An 18,072-nucleotide genomic window follows, 5' to 3' on the forward strand; every position below is an offset into this window, starting at 1 on the left:
AAGAATAAATGGAGGATCAGTGCCATTAATTGGTATCTTGGAACTTAAAGAGTAGTCATCTTTCAGACAAATATTCAGTTGTTCTATGAGTTTAAAATATTGCTACCATATCGTACATTTGAGTATGTCTAGCTTGCAAGCATTATAGCATTAGGGCCAAAAACAAGTACGGAATTTTGGCGTTTACTTACATGCACTGAGAGAAATCCGAAAAAGTTAAAATAACATTCCGGAAATGTTAATTTTATCCTGCAGTATTTGATTGAATGTTGATTTTACCCTTAAAAGGTGTAAAATTAACATTAAAAAATGTTGATATATTTTTACACCCAAAAAGTGTTAAAGTTATGAGGAAGAAAAATTTAACGCACAATGGTTTTTTTTTCAGTGTGGAGTCTCGGCCGAAAAGATATCGGATAATGTACTTAGAATATTAAATGGAATTTTTTTTTAATTTCCAGGGAATGTTCTCAAATTAGCAGAAAATTCCTCGGATTTATTTCGCAGATATCCAAGTGAAAAAAGGATGATAACTTCGCGGAATTCTACGCAGCATATTAGCGGATTTTTCATGAAGGCTTACGTGGAAAAATAGCAGAATAATTTCACGGATTTTCTGTTAAAGTGAAACTTTGTGGCTGATTGGCTATAGGGTATAAGCATCGAACACCATCAGTAGACTAAAATTTGTAAAAAGAAAATACTGGAATCTTAGCATGATAAATCAGTAATTTGATGTCAAACATCTAATTGATTAAGAATAAATTACCAACTGCTAGAATCAAAAGTATAGTCCTGTTTGTTATATTATGTAACTTGGGCATCAATCAATAAATTATTATTATTATTATTATTATTATACGATAAGAATAATTGCTAGAAATATTTCAATAAATTAGCACCACATTTCTTATACCAGTATTTAATTTAAAACTGCTAGAATTTTCGTCTTTCAAATTTTTTGAAGTAAAAGACTGTAACAAATTACAGAAAATTTTATTTACATAACATGTCCGATTAAAGAACTTGTTTTATTCTAAATTGAATACTATACTTGTAGTGTAGTACTAGTGTAGATTCCATCTGAAACTATTATAATAATTTACTTTAGCCATAGGCCATAGCTTTTCAACAGAAAATTTAAAGCGAGTTTATTGGACCATTCATTTACAGCTAAATTCTTGACTAGACGACAATGACGTCAGCAAATATACTCATCTCATCAGGAATGATTTATTAATAACATTCCTCATTCTACCCTTCCCAAAGTCCTCAGACTGGGTCTTCTTGAGCCAATGTCTTGGGTTGTGCCTTCTCTGGCTCCCGGCCAAGACTATTGTCTTATCAATTGGAGTGCATTGAATGTGTGCTTAATCCTCTCACACTGTAATTACCATATAATGTCCATGGCATTGGTCTTCCGTGCACAAGTTCGACTTGTCGCCAAGAGCCATATGGTTTTCTCCGGATGACCATAGCGTACTAATTACATTTTAGGGGCTTTCCTCCCAGGGCAAAAGCTCTCTCTCTCTCTCTGAGGCACAAGAAAGTACTCAATGATAGGGGTGTGGTGAGTGTCCAAAAAAGGAAAATCACGAACACAGATGAACATTTCGACTAGTTAGTGAACACGATGTGCTTTTAATATTAACGGCAAATAAAAGCAGCAATTTCAGCAAGAAATGCCACATGCATTTACATACAAGTAGAGCTTTTTTTCCCAATTCAAAATGTATACATTTTGCACTTTTTCACCAGGGCACCAAGCTCCACTCCTTCGCATTAGATGAGAAACGTACCGTGAAATTAAAGCGTTTATATTTGGAAGAACAGATTTTCATTGGGTTGATCCGGGGCTTTTTGCATTACATACCCATTCACAAATGATATTCCACACCCAATTCCAGAATGTATATTTTGCAAATGGTAAAGGAGAAAAGTGTCCTTCTCCATTGTGCTGATGATTCTTTTTTTTCAGCTATGGCGTAATTAAATTTTAAACATAAATGACAGCAATATTCCTTAAAGCAATTTGCGATGTTGACAAGGAATTGGGAGCTTATTGCATTTTTATTGTCAGAGAATGGGTGAAAATTTCAACAAATTCTATCCCATATTTTTCACAAAATTAAATTTAGCTTTTATGTTATTGTTTTCAGCTGGATTTTTGGTGTAATTTAATAGAATACCTACTCTCAGGGAATATTCACTTTTGTAGCATTGTAGCTTGAGGGAGGGTGATATGGTCTAGGTGTGTAAAACAATGTAAGTCTTTTGAGCTTTCTTAGGTATCAACTTGAAGTATAATGGCTTTTAACTAAGAGCAAAGCAAGAAGGGATTAAGCTAACTACACACTTCAATTGAAAGCTTCATACTCACTTATATGAGCATTTCACAAAGGCTTTCATCTTTGGAACAATTTAGAGTAAGGATCCCCGAAGGTCCTAAGTCGATATCTTTAACCGTTTAAGCCAGAAGTGTGCAAAAACCGTTAAAACCGAATAAACGTCAAAATAAGTTTGTTCTAGTAACGTTTTGACCATACACGTACATGTTTCATTTGACGTTTATTCGGTTTTAACGGTTCTTGCACGCCTCTGGTTTAAGCTATACCTTTTGTGACGTTCTAAGTCATATGATTGGTTTATTTGAAAAGCTATTGCAAAAATAGATCTTAAAAACGAGGTCTCTAAAAAAATCAAAGTTTATATAAAAGCGCAACTTAGAGAACATAGAACTACTGGAGCACTCCATCAACTTTTTAATAAAAACTTGCTTCTTTTCAATTATTCAAAAAAGGGTATCAAAAAGCGTAATGAAAATTACATCAAGGTTATGGTAATGGCTCTTGAGTCGCCTTATTTGGGAGTTCAGCGAAGCGATGCCGCTCAAAATTCCGAAATTCAGAATTCCGAATACCAAAATCCGAAAAAGCTAAAGTCCCGAATGGTTCAAAATCTGGAAAGCCGAAATCTCGAAAAATTAAAATCCTGAAAAGCCATAATCTCAAAAAACCGAAATTCCGAAAGTCAAAATCCCGAAGGATAAAATCCCGAAAAACCAAAATCCTTAAAAGCCAAAATCTCAAAAACCAAAATACTTAAAAGCCAAAATCCCGAAAAATCAAAATCACGAAAGTTAAAATCCCGAAAAGCCAAAATCTCGAAAAACCAAAATCCTGAAAAGCTAAAATCTCAAAAACCAAAATCGTTAAAAGCCAAAATCTCGAAAAACAAAAATACTGAAAAGCCGAAATCTCGAAAAACCGAAATCCTGAAAAGCCAAAACCTCGTAAAATCAAAATCCCGAAAAGTCAAAATCACGAAAGTTAAAATGCAGAATAGCCGAAATTTCGAAAAACCAAAATCCTTAAAAGCCAAAATCTTGAAAAATCAAAATCCTGAAAGTCAAAATCCCGAAAGCCAAAGATTCTGGAATTAGGCTATTTGGGATTTCAACCCATTCGGGATTTTGGATTACGAGATTTTGACATTCAGATTTTTGGCTTACAAGGTTTTGACTTTCGGGGTTTTGACTATATCTAACCATTGGCTTCTAAAATGATCAGCCAGATAAAACCTCCAAAAGCCGAAATCTCGAAAAACCAAAATCCCAAAAAGTCAAAATCACGAAAGTTAAAATCCCGAAAAGCCGAAATCTTGAGAAACCAAAGTCTCGAAAAGTCAAAATCACGAAAGTTAAAATCCCGAAAAGCCGAAATCTCGAAAAACCAAAATCCTTAAAAGCCAAAATCTTGAAAATCAAAATCCCGAAAGTCAAAATCCCGAAAGCCAAAGAATCTGGATATAGGCTATTTGGGATTCTAACTCATTCGAGATTTTGGATTACGAGATTTTGACGTTCGTGATTTTGGCTTACAGGATTTGGACTTTCATGATTTTATCTGGGACTTCAACAAATGTCTAACGTAACAATACCTAACTATTGGCTTCTAAAATGATGAGACGGACAAAATCTCCAAAAGCCAAAATCTCGAAAAACCAAAATCCCGAAAAGTCAAAATTCCCAAAGCCAAAGATTCTGGATTTTGGCTATTTGGGATTTCAACCCATTCAGGATTTTTACTTTTCGGGATTTTGACGTTCGGGATTCTGGCTTTCGGGATTTCGTCTAACGAAGGTCTAACTTCGCTATCCCTAACCGTCTGGCTGCTAGATGGATCAAGCGGACAAATATCGAGCGTCATTTCTTAGAAATCGTTTAATTCGCTAAACTACGTTGGAGATTGAAAGCGAAACTACTGAAAAAAATCATAAACTCAAATAGGCAGGTTTTGTTATCTACGGAAGGTCTTTAGGGTAGTCCTAATCTACTTGTTTTTGAATTTTCAAGATATTTCTTTAAATGTCTTAAGAGAACTTTTAGATCAATATCTAGGATGTCCCCCGGTAAATCCAACAGGACCCCAACCCTGACTGGTTTTTCTTTTCCAAGAACAACGACAAGTCAGTAACCTTCCAATTTTCAAGAATCTCAATGTCTGTCTAAATACTGTTCCTCATTTTCTAAATTGTGGTATACATAGCCATACTTATTCTTCTTACGTCTACGTCCTCATCTATAATGTAGAGAAAATTCTTTTCTCTTTTGGCGAGATATGTGACTGTTGGGTTGTATGATGGAATCACAAAACATTCATATGTGCTTCTCACATTTTTGGCACATGCAGAAAATGGTCAGAGAGGGGTGAAAGTGTGGGTGGATTTTTGGGGTGGCATTTGGGGAAATATCTGAGAATGGTTGGAAGCTGTACACATCGCATGCGAGAGAGAGTTCATATGGATAGTCGTTGAGGGAGAGCTTTCCCGTCTCGAGCATTTCCAAAGTATAGATACTGTGCATTAAACATGGCTTTTATGAGAGAAACACCATGAGCCAAGAGTTCAGACAAACGGTAATCAAATATTCAGAGGTGTCGAGTTTGAGGACCGCCGGATCAGTTTGGAAATTGTGGGAAATGTTTCATTGTTTCTTTTTCTTCTGGCCCCAAAAAAAAAAACATTCTCCACCTTCCTCAAGAGATGGCTTTTGGTCGGAATTATTTGTGCGATGGTATTCAATTTCTCTCTTCTATATGGACTTGGAAAGCTCACATATATAGAGATATTTTCATGGTAGTACCAAGCACCTTATCTTGCAATTTTCTTCAGCAATTTTGGGGCACGATATTGATATGATAGGGTGAATGAGAAAAAAAAAGAGAACGTAATTCAATATCCACAGACAAATTGCTGATGGAGACACATCTCATGTCGTGGTCAATTGGACAGGTCTTTCTTTCTCATCATCTCTATATATTCCTGAGGTCATAATCCCAGTAAAGTCACGTTGATGTGGGTGATAGTGTCTGGAAGGAAAATTTTGCAGCCGGACCGAGAGCAAAATCGGAGCCATCAGGTGCATTTGGGTCGAGGTGAGAATTAAATCTAAAGTTCCACCCACATGTGTCAATTCATAAATCATTAGTTAGTCACAAAATTGTCATACCATTATGGCTATATTGGGTAGTGGATGCATTATTTATGTGAGAGCGATGATTGGTAACTTCTGGGTGATTTGCTGCACAATGACGACATTTTATCCAACAAATTGTGCTTATTCACGTGGAGTCTGTGTTATTCTCCAAGCCCAACATGGGGAACAATTACATCCTACACACTGTTCTTGCACGAGAAGGTGAGATGTGATTGAAAATATTCATGCAAGGATGAAAAATTTCATCTTTGAATACAAATTCATAAGAAGAAAAAAAAACAATAACGTCTTTCTTTTCTATTTTGAAAACATCATCCCAGAAAAAAGAAATTTAGATTGTAACCGGCAAAATCCAAAAGAGAGAAATTCCACCGTCTGTTTAGCTTCAAATCTCTTGTGTTTATGTTTTTCTGCACCGGCAGCAGATAAAAATAAGATTATCCATTTTTATTTTTAACAACTCTTCCACGTCATAAGTTGCCATGCCCACTAATTCGGGTAAACACTGTGCCAGCGATTAATGGGAGAATTTCACTGGCCTTGGCATCGTCAATCAGCTGGCCCCTTTGGCCTCAAAAAAATATGCATCATCTGATTCTCCCCCCAGAATCTGGATAATACCATGTTTACTAATAATAGAAATGCACAACATACCTTAATTTGATAGGAGTTGAGCCGTGTCTTGGGCAACAAGTTGAAGCTGGAGAAGTCCAAACGACGCGAAAAGATACCATTGCATCCAGATCCAGCACTGAAATAAGATAAATAACAATCAATTGCTTGGGATACCTCGGATGGATTATCATAAGATAAACTATTAGACCTTCATCAATCTCAATCTCAGCAAGAACGAGAAACTTGTCTATCAGATGGATTAGGGAGCAATCAACTTTGAGTGTATCTCCATCTTTTAAGCTTCTTGCAATGCTACCCAAAAAACCCTCTCCAACAAGTGTCAAATTCAGAGGCTTCAGTCTGTCTAAGATGTATGATCTCTGGCCATCATATCATCTACTTAATTCTCGACATTTAAATAAAAGAGACATATCTTCAGTCTTAGACAATAATAACAAAACTAATGGATGATACCAAGCGCCTGGAAAGTTGGCCTTTTTATATGGAGCTATTTGAAGCCAATTCCTAAATTGATCTCGGACTCAGCTCATAGTGCTCCAAAGAAAAATTTATTTAAACAAAAATTTAGTATATTTTTCCCTCCATACTGAAAGGTATCTTATAATACGGAAAAAACTTCTCACTTTTTAAATATTAAGCATAACGATCACGAGTGCAGAAAAATTCCCATACGCATTTGTATGTGAAAGTAAGAAATTGGCTTCAACTTTGAAGGCCATTCGCCGGGGACTAGGTTGATACATAATTAGGAGAAGGCTTTCAGGCTTTACACGCACTCTAGCTTCGAACATATATTTTTTCCAATAGTCTTTCAATGAATCTAACATATTGCAATATATTTTAATAGCTTGTATTAAGTCACACATTTCCAGGAAAAAAAATGAAGTCAGTTTTATTAAAGGAGTATGACAAAAAACACAAACAAATAGGGGAAACTGGGGCAAAAAGTCACAAAACGGATATTTTATTTTTTTACAAGCCACTCTATCGCTTCAAAAATTTCTAATTAGCGCGGTTTTATAGAAAATTTATCGCTCTACAACTTTGTGAAAGTAATTTTCCTCTATTTTGTAAGGAAATACGTTTATCGAGCCAATTTCTAAAAGGTAATTTTGTGACTATTCTCAAAAATGCTGGGGCAAATAGTACCAGACATTGGGTGTATTATCATATTTTGATTCGTTTCATTACGGGCTACCGTAAATTTGAAAAATACCTAGAAGACATATTTTTATCGAAAATTTATTCATCTACACCTTTGTAAAACACCGTTTTCTCTACGAGAAAAGTGAGAAAACGAGAAAAGCGCTTTTCAAGCTATTTTAGAAAAAAACACACAAAAGACTGCAAATCGTTTGACCAATGCAAACAACAAGCGGCGAGACACGGTAATGACGTTTCTTTTCGCCGTGAGACATCAGAAATTGCTTCGCTTTTTTGTTACTTTTGCTCTATACCTTTTGTTACTTTTTACCCCAAGTGGCCATTTTAAATAAAAGGATTTCTGGAGAAAAAAACTTTTGTGTAATTCTAAAATAGATGGTGGATTCGTATTCAAAAAATCCAAATTATTTAGAAAATATTCATCAGTGCATCAATTTTGGAAAATAAGTAGGTAATAATTGTTATCTTCTGCAAGGAAAATATTTCAAAAATAGGGCTAAAAATTTCGATATTTTTATTTTCTAAATTCCTTGTTCGAATTCTAAGAAACTTACGACATTGAAGAAGGTCTATGGAGGCTATCTATGGAAAAAAAATTGAGCCGCTATCTTTTTCATCTTGGAAGTTATTGAATTTTTAATTTTTCGATTTGTGACTTTTTGCCCCAGTCTCCCCTACTCAAAACAAAAGAAATGTTGTTTTCCTCAGAAACGCTGCACAGTTTCGCAAAAGTAAGTTGGATTTACTTCTAATAGAGTAAGTCTGCCAAATTTCAGCATAGTTACAAATAAGCACAGAAGTCCTGAGTTTGAAATGCAATATTTTTAATACATATTGAATTTTCTTGTTAGGGGAAAGTCGTCTGCCTTTAAATGCAGCAGCCTTCAAATGTTGCGATTTTTTCGTTGTTCTCAAAAGCATAAATTATATTCTATTAACTATTAGGTAGCTATCCATCATCCTCACAAATCATCAAAAAATGGAGAGCCTAGCTCCTATTTCCTAGATGCTAGATAAAAAAAAATTAAAATGAGCTCTAAACTGTAATTTTGATGTTCCACAAATCATGTGATTTTTCCTAGTAAAAATCATTTTACAAATAAATCTTCCATTGTGACACATAGAAGGTTAATCAGGCTTAATATTTCTGTTAATACATTTTGGTTCAGATGACACAATTTTTGTAGGTGGCAAAAATTTGCAAATATTACCCTGCAGCAGCCTTTAAATCCTAATGTCGTGTGCCTTTAAATCCTATCTTTCCATACATCAAAACATGTGAAATCGAACTCCTACTTTTCTCTGACGAACGTCATACAAATACTTATAACCTGCTATCTTGGTCCGGCCGGGATGTTTCAAGTTGACAATTTTCAACTTCAATGGCTTTTTCTTCCAAATTTTCATGTGCAAAACAGTGCTTCAGAAAAATGTGAAGAAAAGTTATTGTGTAATGTCTTTTGACTGCAGTGATGATTTTAGTGAGTGCGTTAGGCTTCAATCTAATCATTTATAGCCCATTTAGTTTTATTGATTCAATATTCTCAGTGAAAAAAAAACATTTAAAGGCGGCTGCCTCGCGTTTGAAGGCAGACTATGCCAGCTGCCTTCATACAAATCGACATCACTTTTTTAATTTCCTCAGAAGGAAAAACTGAGGACTTGCGAGTGCTAAATGAGGTAATCATATACGCCGAATGAACAAGAGAATTTTTTGGTGTAGTAGAAAATAAAATCCATTTTGTGGATTCTTCAGAAAAAAATCTTAAATTTGGAACTCCATTTTTCGTTTGAAGGCAGACGACTTTCCCCTACTTCTTTTTCGGGAGGGTTGTATGGTACCTTGAAAACTAACTAATCATCTATTTTTTTTCTTTAAATCAGTTCCTAAAATACTGAAAAATTAATAAAAAAAATATAGACATTGCTTTGGGTAATATTCCGGCCACTTTGAGTGTAATTCCGGCCACCTTGTTTGTGACCACTTTTTATGAAACAATGAATAGAAAATTTCAAAATGTCATACGGAACGAGATTTTCCGTGTAATTTGTCCTGAAGACCTGAAGAGTTTACCTTGGCATCCCAAATTCACGTGCAGATTCCCGTAGGAGTTTGCCAGGTCTTATTCACATTATCTTTTTCATAGAGGCGATGCTTTTTTCTTTCTATTAGGCAATTTACAACTCAGACATTGAAAAAATACAAAATTAATTAGAAATTAAGGAAAGCAAAAGATGTTGCCGGAATAGGAAGCATTATCTCACTGAAGAGACGCTTACAAAGTATCTGCTTTTTTACATGAAACACAGGATCCAGCTGGGAAATTTTACCCGAAATTTAAAGAATGATTCACTATTAATTTTACCAGAAAGAATATGAAATGAAAACTTATCAATTTTCATGAAAACATCGAAGGAAAACCCTCAGCACTAACCAAAAGACTACTAGGAACACAAGCGATCTGTCACATTTTCTGTAAGACTCTTTCCAAACTGAGTTTCTACAACAGAATTTAAAATGAAATTATACCTAAAATTTAACGATTTTTGTGTTAATACATCCTGAAATGAATAAATATTTAAAAGAAAATAAATTCATTGACTATTCGAAGATTGAATCCATATAGTTATTGTAATTCATTTAATTGCTTGGCCGAAATTACACTCAAAGTGACCGAAATATGAAGCTGGCCGAAATTTGACACACTTACCCTAGTCCTTGCCCTAGTCTTTAGTTCTGATTCCGATTTTCGAGAATGGTAACAAAACCAAAACTGCGTGAAAGCTTTTTGTAGGATAAATGTGGATTACTTTACAGAATATAACCTGGACACAGTGTTAAATTAGTGATAGCTTTATTGAAAGTAAAAGTAAAGAGTACAATTTATTGGATTTTATATTCTCGCAGAGTGGTGTGATTTAACGATAGGGCAACAATTTACTAGGCTTTAATTTTGCCATGAAAAATTTGATTCTTGCTTAATTTTCAATTCAATACTTTTACTTCAATAACAGCATATATATACTTAAATGAGAGGAGTAGAAATAAGATTTAACCACCCTTATCTCCATGTCAGTCAAATATTTGCAAAACAAAAGTTATTGTGTTCACGCCATAATGAACTAAGCACAATTTTTTTTTGTAAACATGCAAATTTTCATTAAAAAGAGCATCAAAGTCTCTCTAATACTCTTCTGGCTTCAATGCGATATTTCAAAAGCATAATTCTACTAAACAAAAACAATTGTGCATACCTCATAAGTCTCATTCTGTTTTATTATTTCACTTCTGAATATTGTTAATACCACCCCCTTTTGAGAAAAAGAGCCAAAGGGAGAGTTTTTCCATAAAAGACAAACGTTTTTGCAAATTGTATTTCTGTTACACAATCTCCAACACCGTGAAATGTGAATCAAAATAATCCAGTCAAAATTTAGAGAATAACACAATTAAATAAGATTTTTTTTGCTCGCAGAATCACTGTGAAATTGAGAAAAGCAAAATTCTTGTAAATGGAGAAAAGTTTTTCCACACAAATAGCACGCTTTTCCGAGACTTCTTCTTGGCAGAAGTCAGTTGGAAATTCGTTTATGTGCCATCGCCCTTCGGATGGGCAAAAAAAGGAGAGAAAGTGACATCCACCCCACAAGCCATGTCAAGTATGAAATTAGTTTTAAGATTTATCACTGGGATTCATCGATCTCAGTTGATGGTATATGATTGATTCTCTCGAAGTTCGACAATATCTATTACATGGGAAATGGTCCATTAGGCGGATAACTTCTATTTAGGTCATGGAATAGACGAAAAAACAAGCCATTAGGAAAATTTGTTGTGAAAATTTGAGTTAGTTTTAAATCGCAAAGTTCGATAAATAATTTATGAAAAAAACGTAGTCATACTAAAGTTTAAATATAAGAGTCTTATGGGAGTTATTACCGTAGATTTGGTGATTTTGCCCCTTGATATTCGTAAGCCTTTTTTTTAAATCTAGCACTTAACGGTTTAAGGACGTATACAGGATACTGGTGTCCCAAAGCCAGAAACTATTTTTTTTTGACTAGTTATTTTGTCCTCAATGTAGTCCGAAAAAAATAGTTCTTAGGTTTGCGACACCGGTGTCCCATTCGTTCTAAAAGGACTAAGCATAGTCTTCACCGGTTGTATCTACCATGTCCGATCAGTAAGGACTATCCTCAAATGGTAGAAAATTAAAGAAAAGCTTACTAAAAGCATACGAAAAGCAGGGAGTACACGGTAAAAACTTTTGGACACTGACCAAAATATTGGAACAAGTTTTCCTTAGAACAATTTTTTTTGGAATCAATTTGTACCTAGAGAAGATATTTGTTTGTTCCAAAAAGTTTTCTTTACAGTTTTCCTACGAAATATAGTTACAATTTTGTTGGAGTTTTCTTTTGGAACCATTCTAATACGGTGGAATGTCTACAAATTTGAGTTGATTTCGTTTTATACAAATTTGTTCCTGAAAGTTTGAATAGAATTTGTTGCACTCGGCTGTTTTGTTCCCACTGTCTGGAACAAATTGGTACATCTTCTTTATAACAATATTATTCCTACATCTGTAACATATTTGTTCCAAAAATTTTCGGTATCCGTGGACGAGGTAATTCTTGGAACGAAATTGTTACTCATATGGGGAATCTTTTTGTTCCCATTGTCGGGAACAAATTCGTGTAAAAGATTTTGTCTTACAGTTAAGGCCTATACTTCAGTCGAGATGGATTTCGGTGGCGAAAGTTCATAAGGAACATAAAATAAAAATCAACTTGAGAGTGTTTTATACAGACGCGTGCATGACGAAATCATATGCGAGTGCTGGCAGCAGGAGATGAAGGGAATCTCGAATTAAACAAGTGAAAAAATGTATCACGAAAATTGCCATAGATTTGGCGTCCTCCTCGCTTCGGTGACGAACTGTGAGTGTGAGAGGAGGGATACGATTTTATACTAGACGAGCTATTTTTTGGAACAAATTCGTTACTAATATTGGCTATCTTTGTGTTCCTCCTAGAATATACAAATTTATTCCAAAAATTTTCGGTGTCCGTGGACGAGCTACTTTTTGGAACAAATTCATTACTAATATTGATAATCTTTTTGAGTCTCGTAAAATGAACAAGATTGTGCCAAAAATTATGGTGTCCATGGACGAGCTAGTTTTTGGAACAAATATGTGCCGAAATTTTTTATCGTGTATAGTTACTTGCATATACGATACATGTAAATAGTGATATAAGATACCTACTGTTTTTACAACAGTTTTTAAATAATTAGGGTGAAACGAACGTCTATTGACACTTTAAGAACTCGTGTCTAGAGATGGTAAAATTTCAGAAATTTCACGGCAGTTGCCATCCACTTTAGGCAGAAATTCATGAAATTTCATGAAATTTACCATCTCTACTCGTGTCAGCACCTATTGACACCCTACTCTGTACCATTTGGGATACGAAATATAAACATCTCTATAGTAAAAGGTATATTACAGAAAAAACGTTATATTACTTATATTTTATTAGATACATTAAATAATTTTCAACATTTTGACAAAAGTGTTAATAGGGGTTCCCTGTCGAACAGACGTTCCTCCGACCCTATTACTAAATAAAGAACAGTACTAAATAAAAAAAAGGATGGTTATCATCACTAAGCCAGCTGTGGCCGCAAAAAACGTACCGCACTCTTGCATCTTTATTCAATTGTACTTTTTGTAATGAATAAATTATCTATCTATATCTATATCATATAAATTGTCCGACCCCTAAATTGATTTATCCGGAACTTCGCCTTATCCGGATTTCCAAATCTTCCCCCATTGTCTTTTCATTTTGTCAGAACTCGTAATCGAGAAAAGTCGTTTGCCTTATCTTGCTAAAGAACAAATGAATGACTACAAGACCCAACCTGTCCATGCAGATTTCATCAATTTTTCAGCACTGAGGGCCACACAAGGGAAATCAATGGGAATCTCTGCTTGAATTCCCGGCTGTCTACACCTCATGCTAGTTCAATTTCCTTCCATGAGTCTCACCAGCAAGACGCCCATTGAGACGCGCAGACATTCGATAAAAGGCACCTTTATCGCCTCAAAGTATCGATTTCACACTATTTATCACCCTAAATGGAATCTCTTCCACGTGCAAGAGCCCATCTACTTTGTCAGCATTTCCGCCGTGAGGAAAGAAATTTCCCAAATGCAAAAGCTCCAGAAGGAAACTTTCATCCACGTCTCTCCCTGGGCTACCCCAAACCCCTGAGAGTGTCCACTTCAATTTCCCATGTGGCTGTTGTTTTCTCATCCAGTCATTAGTATCCATCCCTTCAGCATGCACAATAAATTATTATTGTGGCCACTGAATGACCACGAATGAACGTACAATATTGTGCAGGGATAATAAATAAAGCGGCGAACTTCTTCGTGCCGTGATTTCTGTCTACACACTAATGGACTTCTCATTCAATCTAATCTCCACCCACAAAATCTCCCATTTTCCCTCCAGGAAAATTTCAACTTTCACCACACCCTCTCAGCATTGAGAAAGTTTTACAAAAGCCACATTGTTTATCAGACAGGGAATATTTTAATAACTAGCAAAATGGATGGACTACAACTCTCACAGGAGTTATTATAATTTTTTTCTCTAAAATAAATATTTTTGCATTTATAGAACATAATATTTAAACTTTTTCAATTTTAAACATCCATCGTAATATATTCCACGAGAGTCTATTAATGTTTCTTCAGATGAGTCAAAATATTTGCAAAGCTAAATCAATTTTGCATTTCGTGTAAAGTGCTTCACACAAAGTTTTTCCGTGTTAAAACAAATGTTTATTGCTGCTAACATCGGAGAATGTTGTGCAAAATGGATATATCTTTTCACTTTATAAAATTTAGAAAATTGTATGAAATCTTCAGGGTGGTATTATGCCCTATACAGACTTACGGTTTAAGTAGAGAAACTGCTTAATGGATACCTGATGGGAATGTAGTCTAATCACTATTTTGATTGTAATTACGTAAAGCTGTTTTTCGATTTAAGAAAAAGGTCTGTCCAAAACATTAAAGATAATTGTAATGGAAAAACGTTCATGTTTAAAATCTAAGCACAATAGGAAGAAAGGAGAACTGTTATACCGAAAATAGACACAGATTGATCCTGGAGAATACTCAGCTCGAAAAATTTGGCGGTAAAAGGTCAGCCTAAACTATCACTTTGCCTAAACTATCACTGCACACTTTGATTGCTGAAAGACTTCTTTATGTGCAATATCAATGGATTTTTCGTACAGAAAGGACCATTCTGACCTTCCCATTATTCCATTCTTAATTCATTTTAAGATTTTGCAACATTGCGTCCTATTATTCTGCATGTTTTATTACCCAATGGACAGATCGAAAAGCACCCAAAACCGCCCAAAGTGAAGTTTTATATTTTTGGCACTGGCGCTGATGTCGCTAAATCTCGTAAACTTCTCTAGACCTCACGAATTTAGAAGATCAGCCTGATCCTCCAAATTATGGGCTGATCCGTGAGTGTATCGATACCAATCCTCATTTTTTGGGCTGATCCCTAAAGCGGTCTTCAGACTAGTGGTTTAGACCAGTTCCCGTAGGTCTCAAAATCCTAAATAGCGTGCAATTTAATTGCTTTAAGAGAGCCTAATAGATTACTTATCTTTAATAGTCCAATCCTAAATTAAAATTTCCCAAAAAATCATGATTGATAAGAAATAAGAGCAGTTAAGCCATTTGGCTAAGCCTTAGGTCTAAAGACTGTATAAGCCGATCCCTCTGTCTATTGTGGGCTTTAGGCTGTTTTCTAGATATACGGTACAGTAGTGGTATAATTTTAAATCGGACCTAATTTGGAATTTAGAGATTTCCTAATTATTTCAGATGGACGAAAAAGCAAGGAGTATTTTTGAGTGTAATGCCTTGGACAGACCTACGGCTTATGCCGAGAACCGGCCGAGTGGAAAATTCATGGGAATGGGAGGAAGCTAAAATCCCGAAAGTCAAAATCCCAAATGTTTAAAATCCTGAAGGGAATGAAATTATATGGAGGAGATTATCCCAAGATAAAGAAAATTTCTCTATGCCTCCAGCAAGCGTAGATACAATCGTGGGAGTACCTATGATACTTTTAAGAATTCGGGATTTTGGCCCTTTCGGAATTTTGGATTTCGGGATTTTGACCGGGACCCCGTGGGAATATAAACTAATCAAATCATTATTTTGATTATATTTATATTAAGCTGTTTCTCGGCTTTAACCGTAGACCTGTACAGCGCATAAAGACCCAAATAGACGAACGATGATCCTCGAGAGTAGCCTATAAAATCTGGCAGTAAAAGATTAGGGAAAGGAAATTTATTCGAAGGATTCTAGTCGATTATCCTAGCCTTTAGTGTCTATTAGTCTATTTGGATCCTCAAAACAGTCTTCAGACAGGAGGCTTAGCCTAGTTCTCAACGCCTGGATTTTTAAAACAACAAATAATTGCAGTGATTTTTTAAAATTATATTAAGTCAATTGCTAAACAAAACTAAGTAATTTTTTCAAGAATATTCCCTATTTAATAATTACAGTAGTTAAGCCATATGGATAAGTCTTCGGTTTGAAGCTCGTATAAAGCGGTCTTCAGACTACAGGTTTAGCCCAGTTTTTGAGGCTCTCAAAATCCTACATAAGACGCAATTTTATTGGTTGATCAGAATTTAATGGACCATTTACTCTTATTATCCAATCCAAAGTCACAATTTTCCAAAAAATCTTGATTGATAAATAATTACAGAAGTTAAGCTATATGGCTAAGTCTTAGGCATGAAGCCCGTATAAGGCTTGCATTAAATTGTAAATTCAAAATTCTAGTCTAAGATCGATTATAAATAACTCCATTGATAGTCCCATTTCATTCAAAATACCCTACCACTTAATTCTTAAATGAAAAAAGATCAAAGATCAAATGTATTCAAATTTAAATATTAGATTTGAAGAAAAAAAAATCTAGTCTGAGTTAAAGATTTAAAATGTCCTCTTGATTAGCTTTAAGATTAAGGTTTGAAGAAATTGGCACCTAAAATTAAAAATTCTAATCGAATAATACAAATAAACCTTTAATAGCCAACTTAAAGATTTACCGCTTAAAGATTAATCTTAGAATTGAGAAAATAGATAAAAAAAAAATATTAAAGATTTGGCATATAAATTAAGCAGTCAACTATAAACCCTGAACAAATAGTAAATAGCTTTTCTTCAACAAGATTTACATACTAAAATTGTTTTTATTAAGTACAATTTAGGCTTTATGACGATTTGTACCCAACGGTTGATTTGAAATAGTACACCGAGAAAAATGTGGATGGTAAAATTTACCATCCTCCATACAAAATTCTAATGGCCGGATAGTAAAAAAGTCACCCAGCAAACGCGATATTAAATTGGACTGTCAAAAATTGTAGAATCTATTGCATGGATAGTAAATTCTAATAGCCGGATGGTAAATTCTAATATCCCCGGATGTTAGATTTTACTAGCCGGATGGTAAATTTTACTAGCCGGATATTAGAATGAAAAATGTCGGAAAAATTTATTTTTCCTTATTTTCATTGCTTTTTGGCCATTGTTTGAGGGCTTGGGGCCCTTCTTGGATGACATTCTCTGTATTTGAAGCCATTTTGATGCGTGAAAATCTTTTTCCAACATTGACGACTCAGCCGAGATTTGAACACGCGACCTTTGTGATGACAGTCCAGCATCTTCCAGCTGCGCCACGAATTGCTATAATGTATTCAAAGCATATCGGGAACCGTTGCATCGGCACCCACGATGTTCCAAAATGACATTCTAACAGTAGGATGGCAAATTTTATTGGCTTGGATAGTAATTTCAATCCAAATTACTATCCTCCGTTAAAATTTACTGTCTTCCAGTTAAATTTTAACATCAAATATGCGACCAGTAAAATTTACTTCCCGGATATTAGAATCTAAGAGAGGTCAATGTAAAATCTAAAGGAGGATAGTAGATTTTACCATCCGGCTGTTAGAATTTACTATCCATAGGATAGTAAATTTTAAAATGTCAAGATGGTAGATTCTAAAGGAAAGTATCTATGGAGGATGGTATTTTCTACTATCTTTTGAGGCAGTAGAATTTAAAGACACGATTTGTAGAAAATACCATCCAAATTTTTCTCGGTGTATTTATAAGTACTTGTCGAATGTCATTCAAATTATACTCCTATTTCATGCCCTTGAAACTTCAATTGCCCTTTATTAGAAAATTAAATTTCCTGTCCAGTGCACGACAAACAACCCAAAATTCTATTAGTTAAGCCATATTTTTGAGCATTTTAATGATCAACAATTAAACTGTCCGATAAAAATAACATATTCCAGTTGAAACTTTATTAGCTAAGCACAATTTACTCAGCCAAATGAGTATCTCCACTTTTATTTCTTTATTTAGCAAACCTGTAAACAATTGACGTAAGACCTGAAATTACACTTTTTCTCGAGATCAAATCAATTATGTATTCAAATGAACTGAGAGTTGCATTGATTAATGTCAGGCTGTGGTTTTGTTGACACTTTATCAATAAACAATTAAGTGTGTGGGTGATGTTGGGACTCTCATGTTGTATGACCGAAGCAGAGAGAAAAATGTGCTTAGTCAAAGAAACCACGCCGCAGGGCTTTGCGTGGATAAAAGAACTCAACTATATACCGGCGACATGGAGTCAGA

The 18,072-nt window shown here is 34.8% G+C and overlaps 1 protein-coding gene across 1 annotated transcript in view; it reads right to left on the bottom strand.

The window, feature by feature from the left end:
- LOC129798607 (headcase protein) overlaps positions 1–18,072 on the bottom strand; it is a 243,585-nt gene that overhangs the window by 180,400 nt on the left and 45,113 nt on the right. The window contains exon 2 of the mRNA XM_055841833.1: positions 6,152–6,248. Within this exon, the coding sequence (XP_055697808.1) occupies positions 6,152–6,248 (97 nt within the window). The remainder of the gene's footprint in view (positions 1–6,151; positions 6,249–18,072) is intronic.

This window comes from Phlebotomus papatasi, chromosome 1 (assembly GCF_024763615.1).
Source record: "Phlebotomus papatasi isolate M1 chromosome 1, Ppap_2.1, whole genome shotgun sequence".
Lineage (NCBI taxonomy): Eukaryota > Metazoa > Arthropoda > Insecta > Diptera > Psychodidae > Phlebotomus > Phlebotomus papatasi.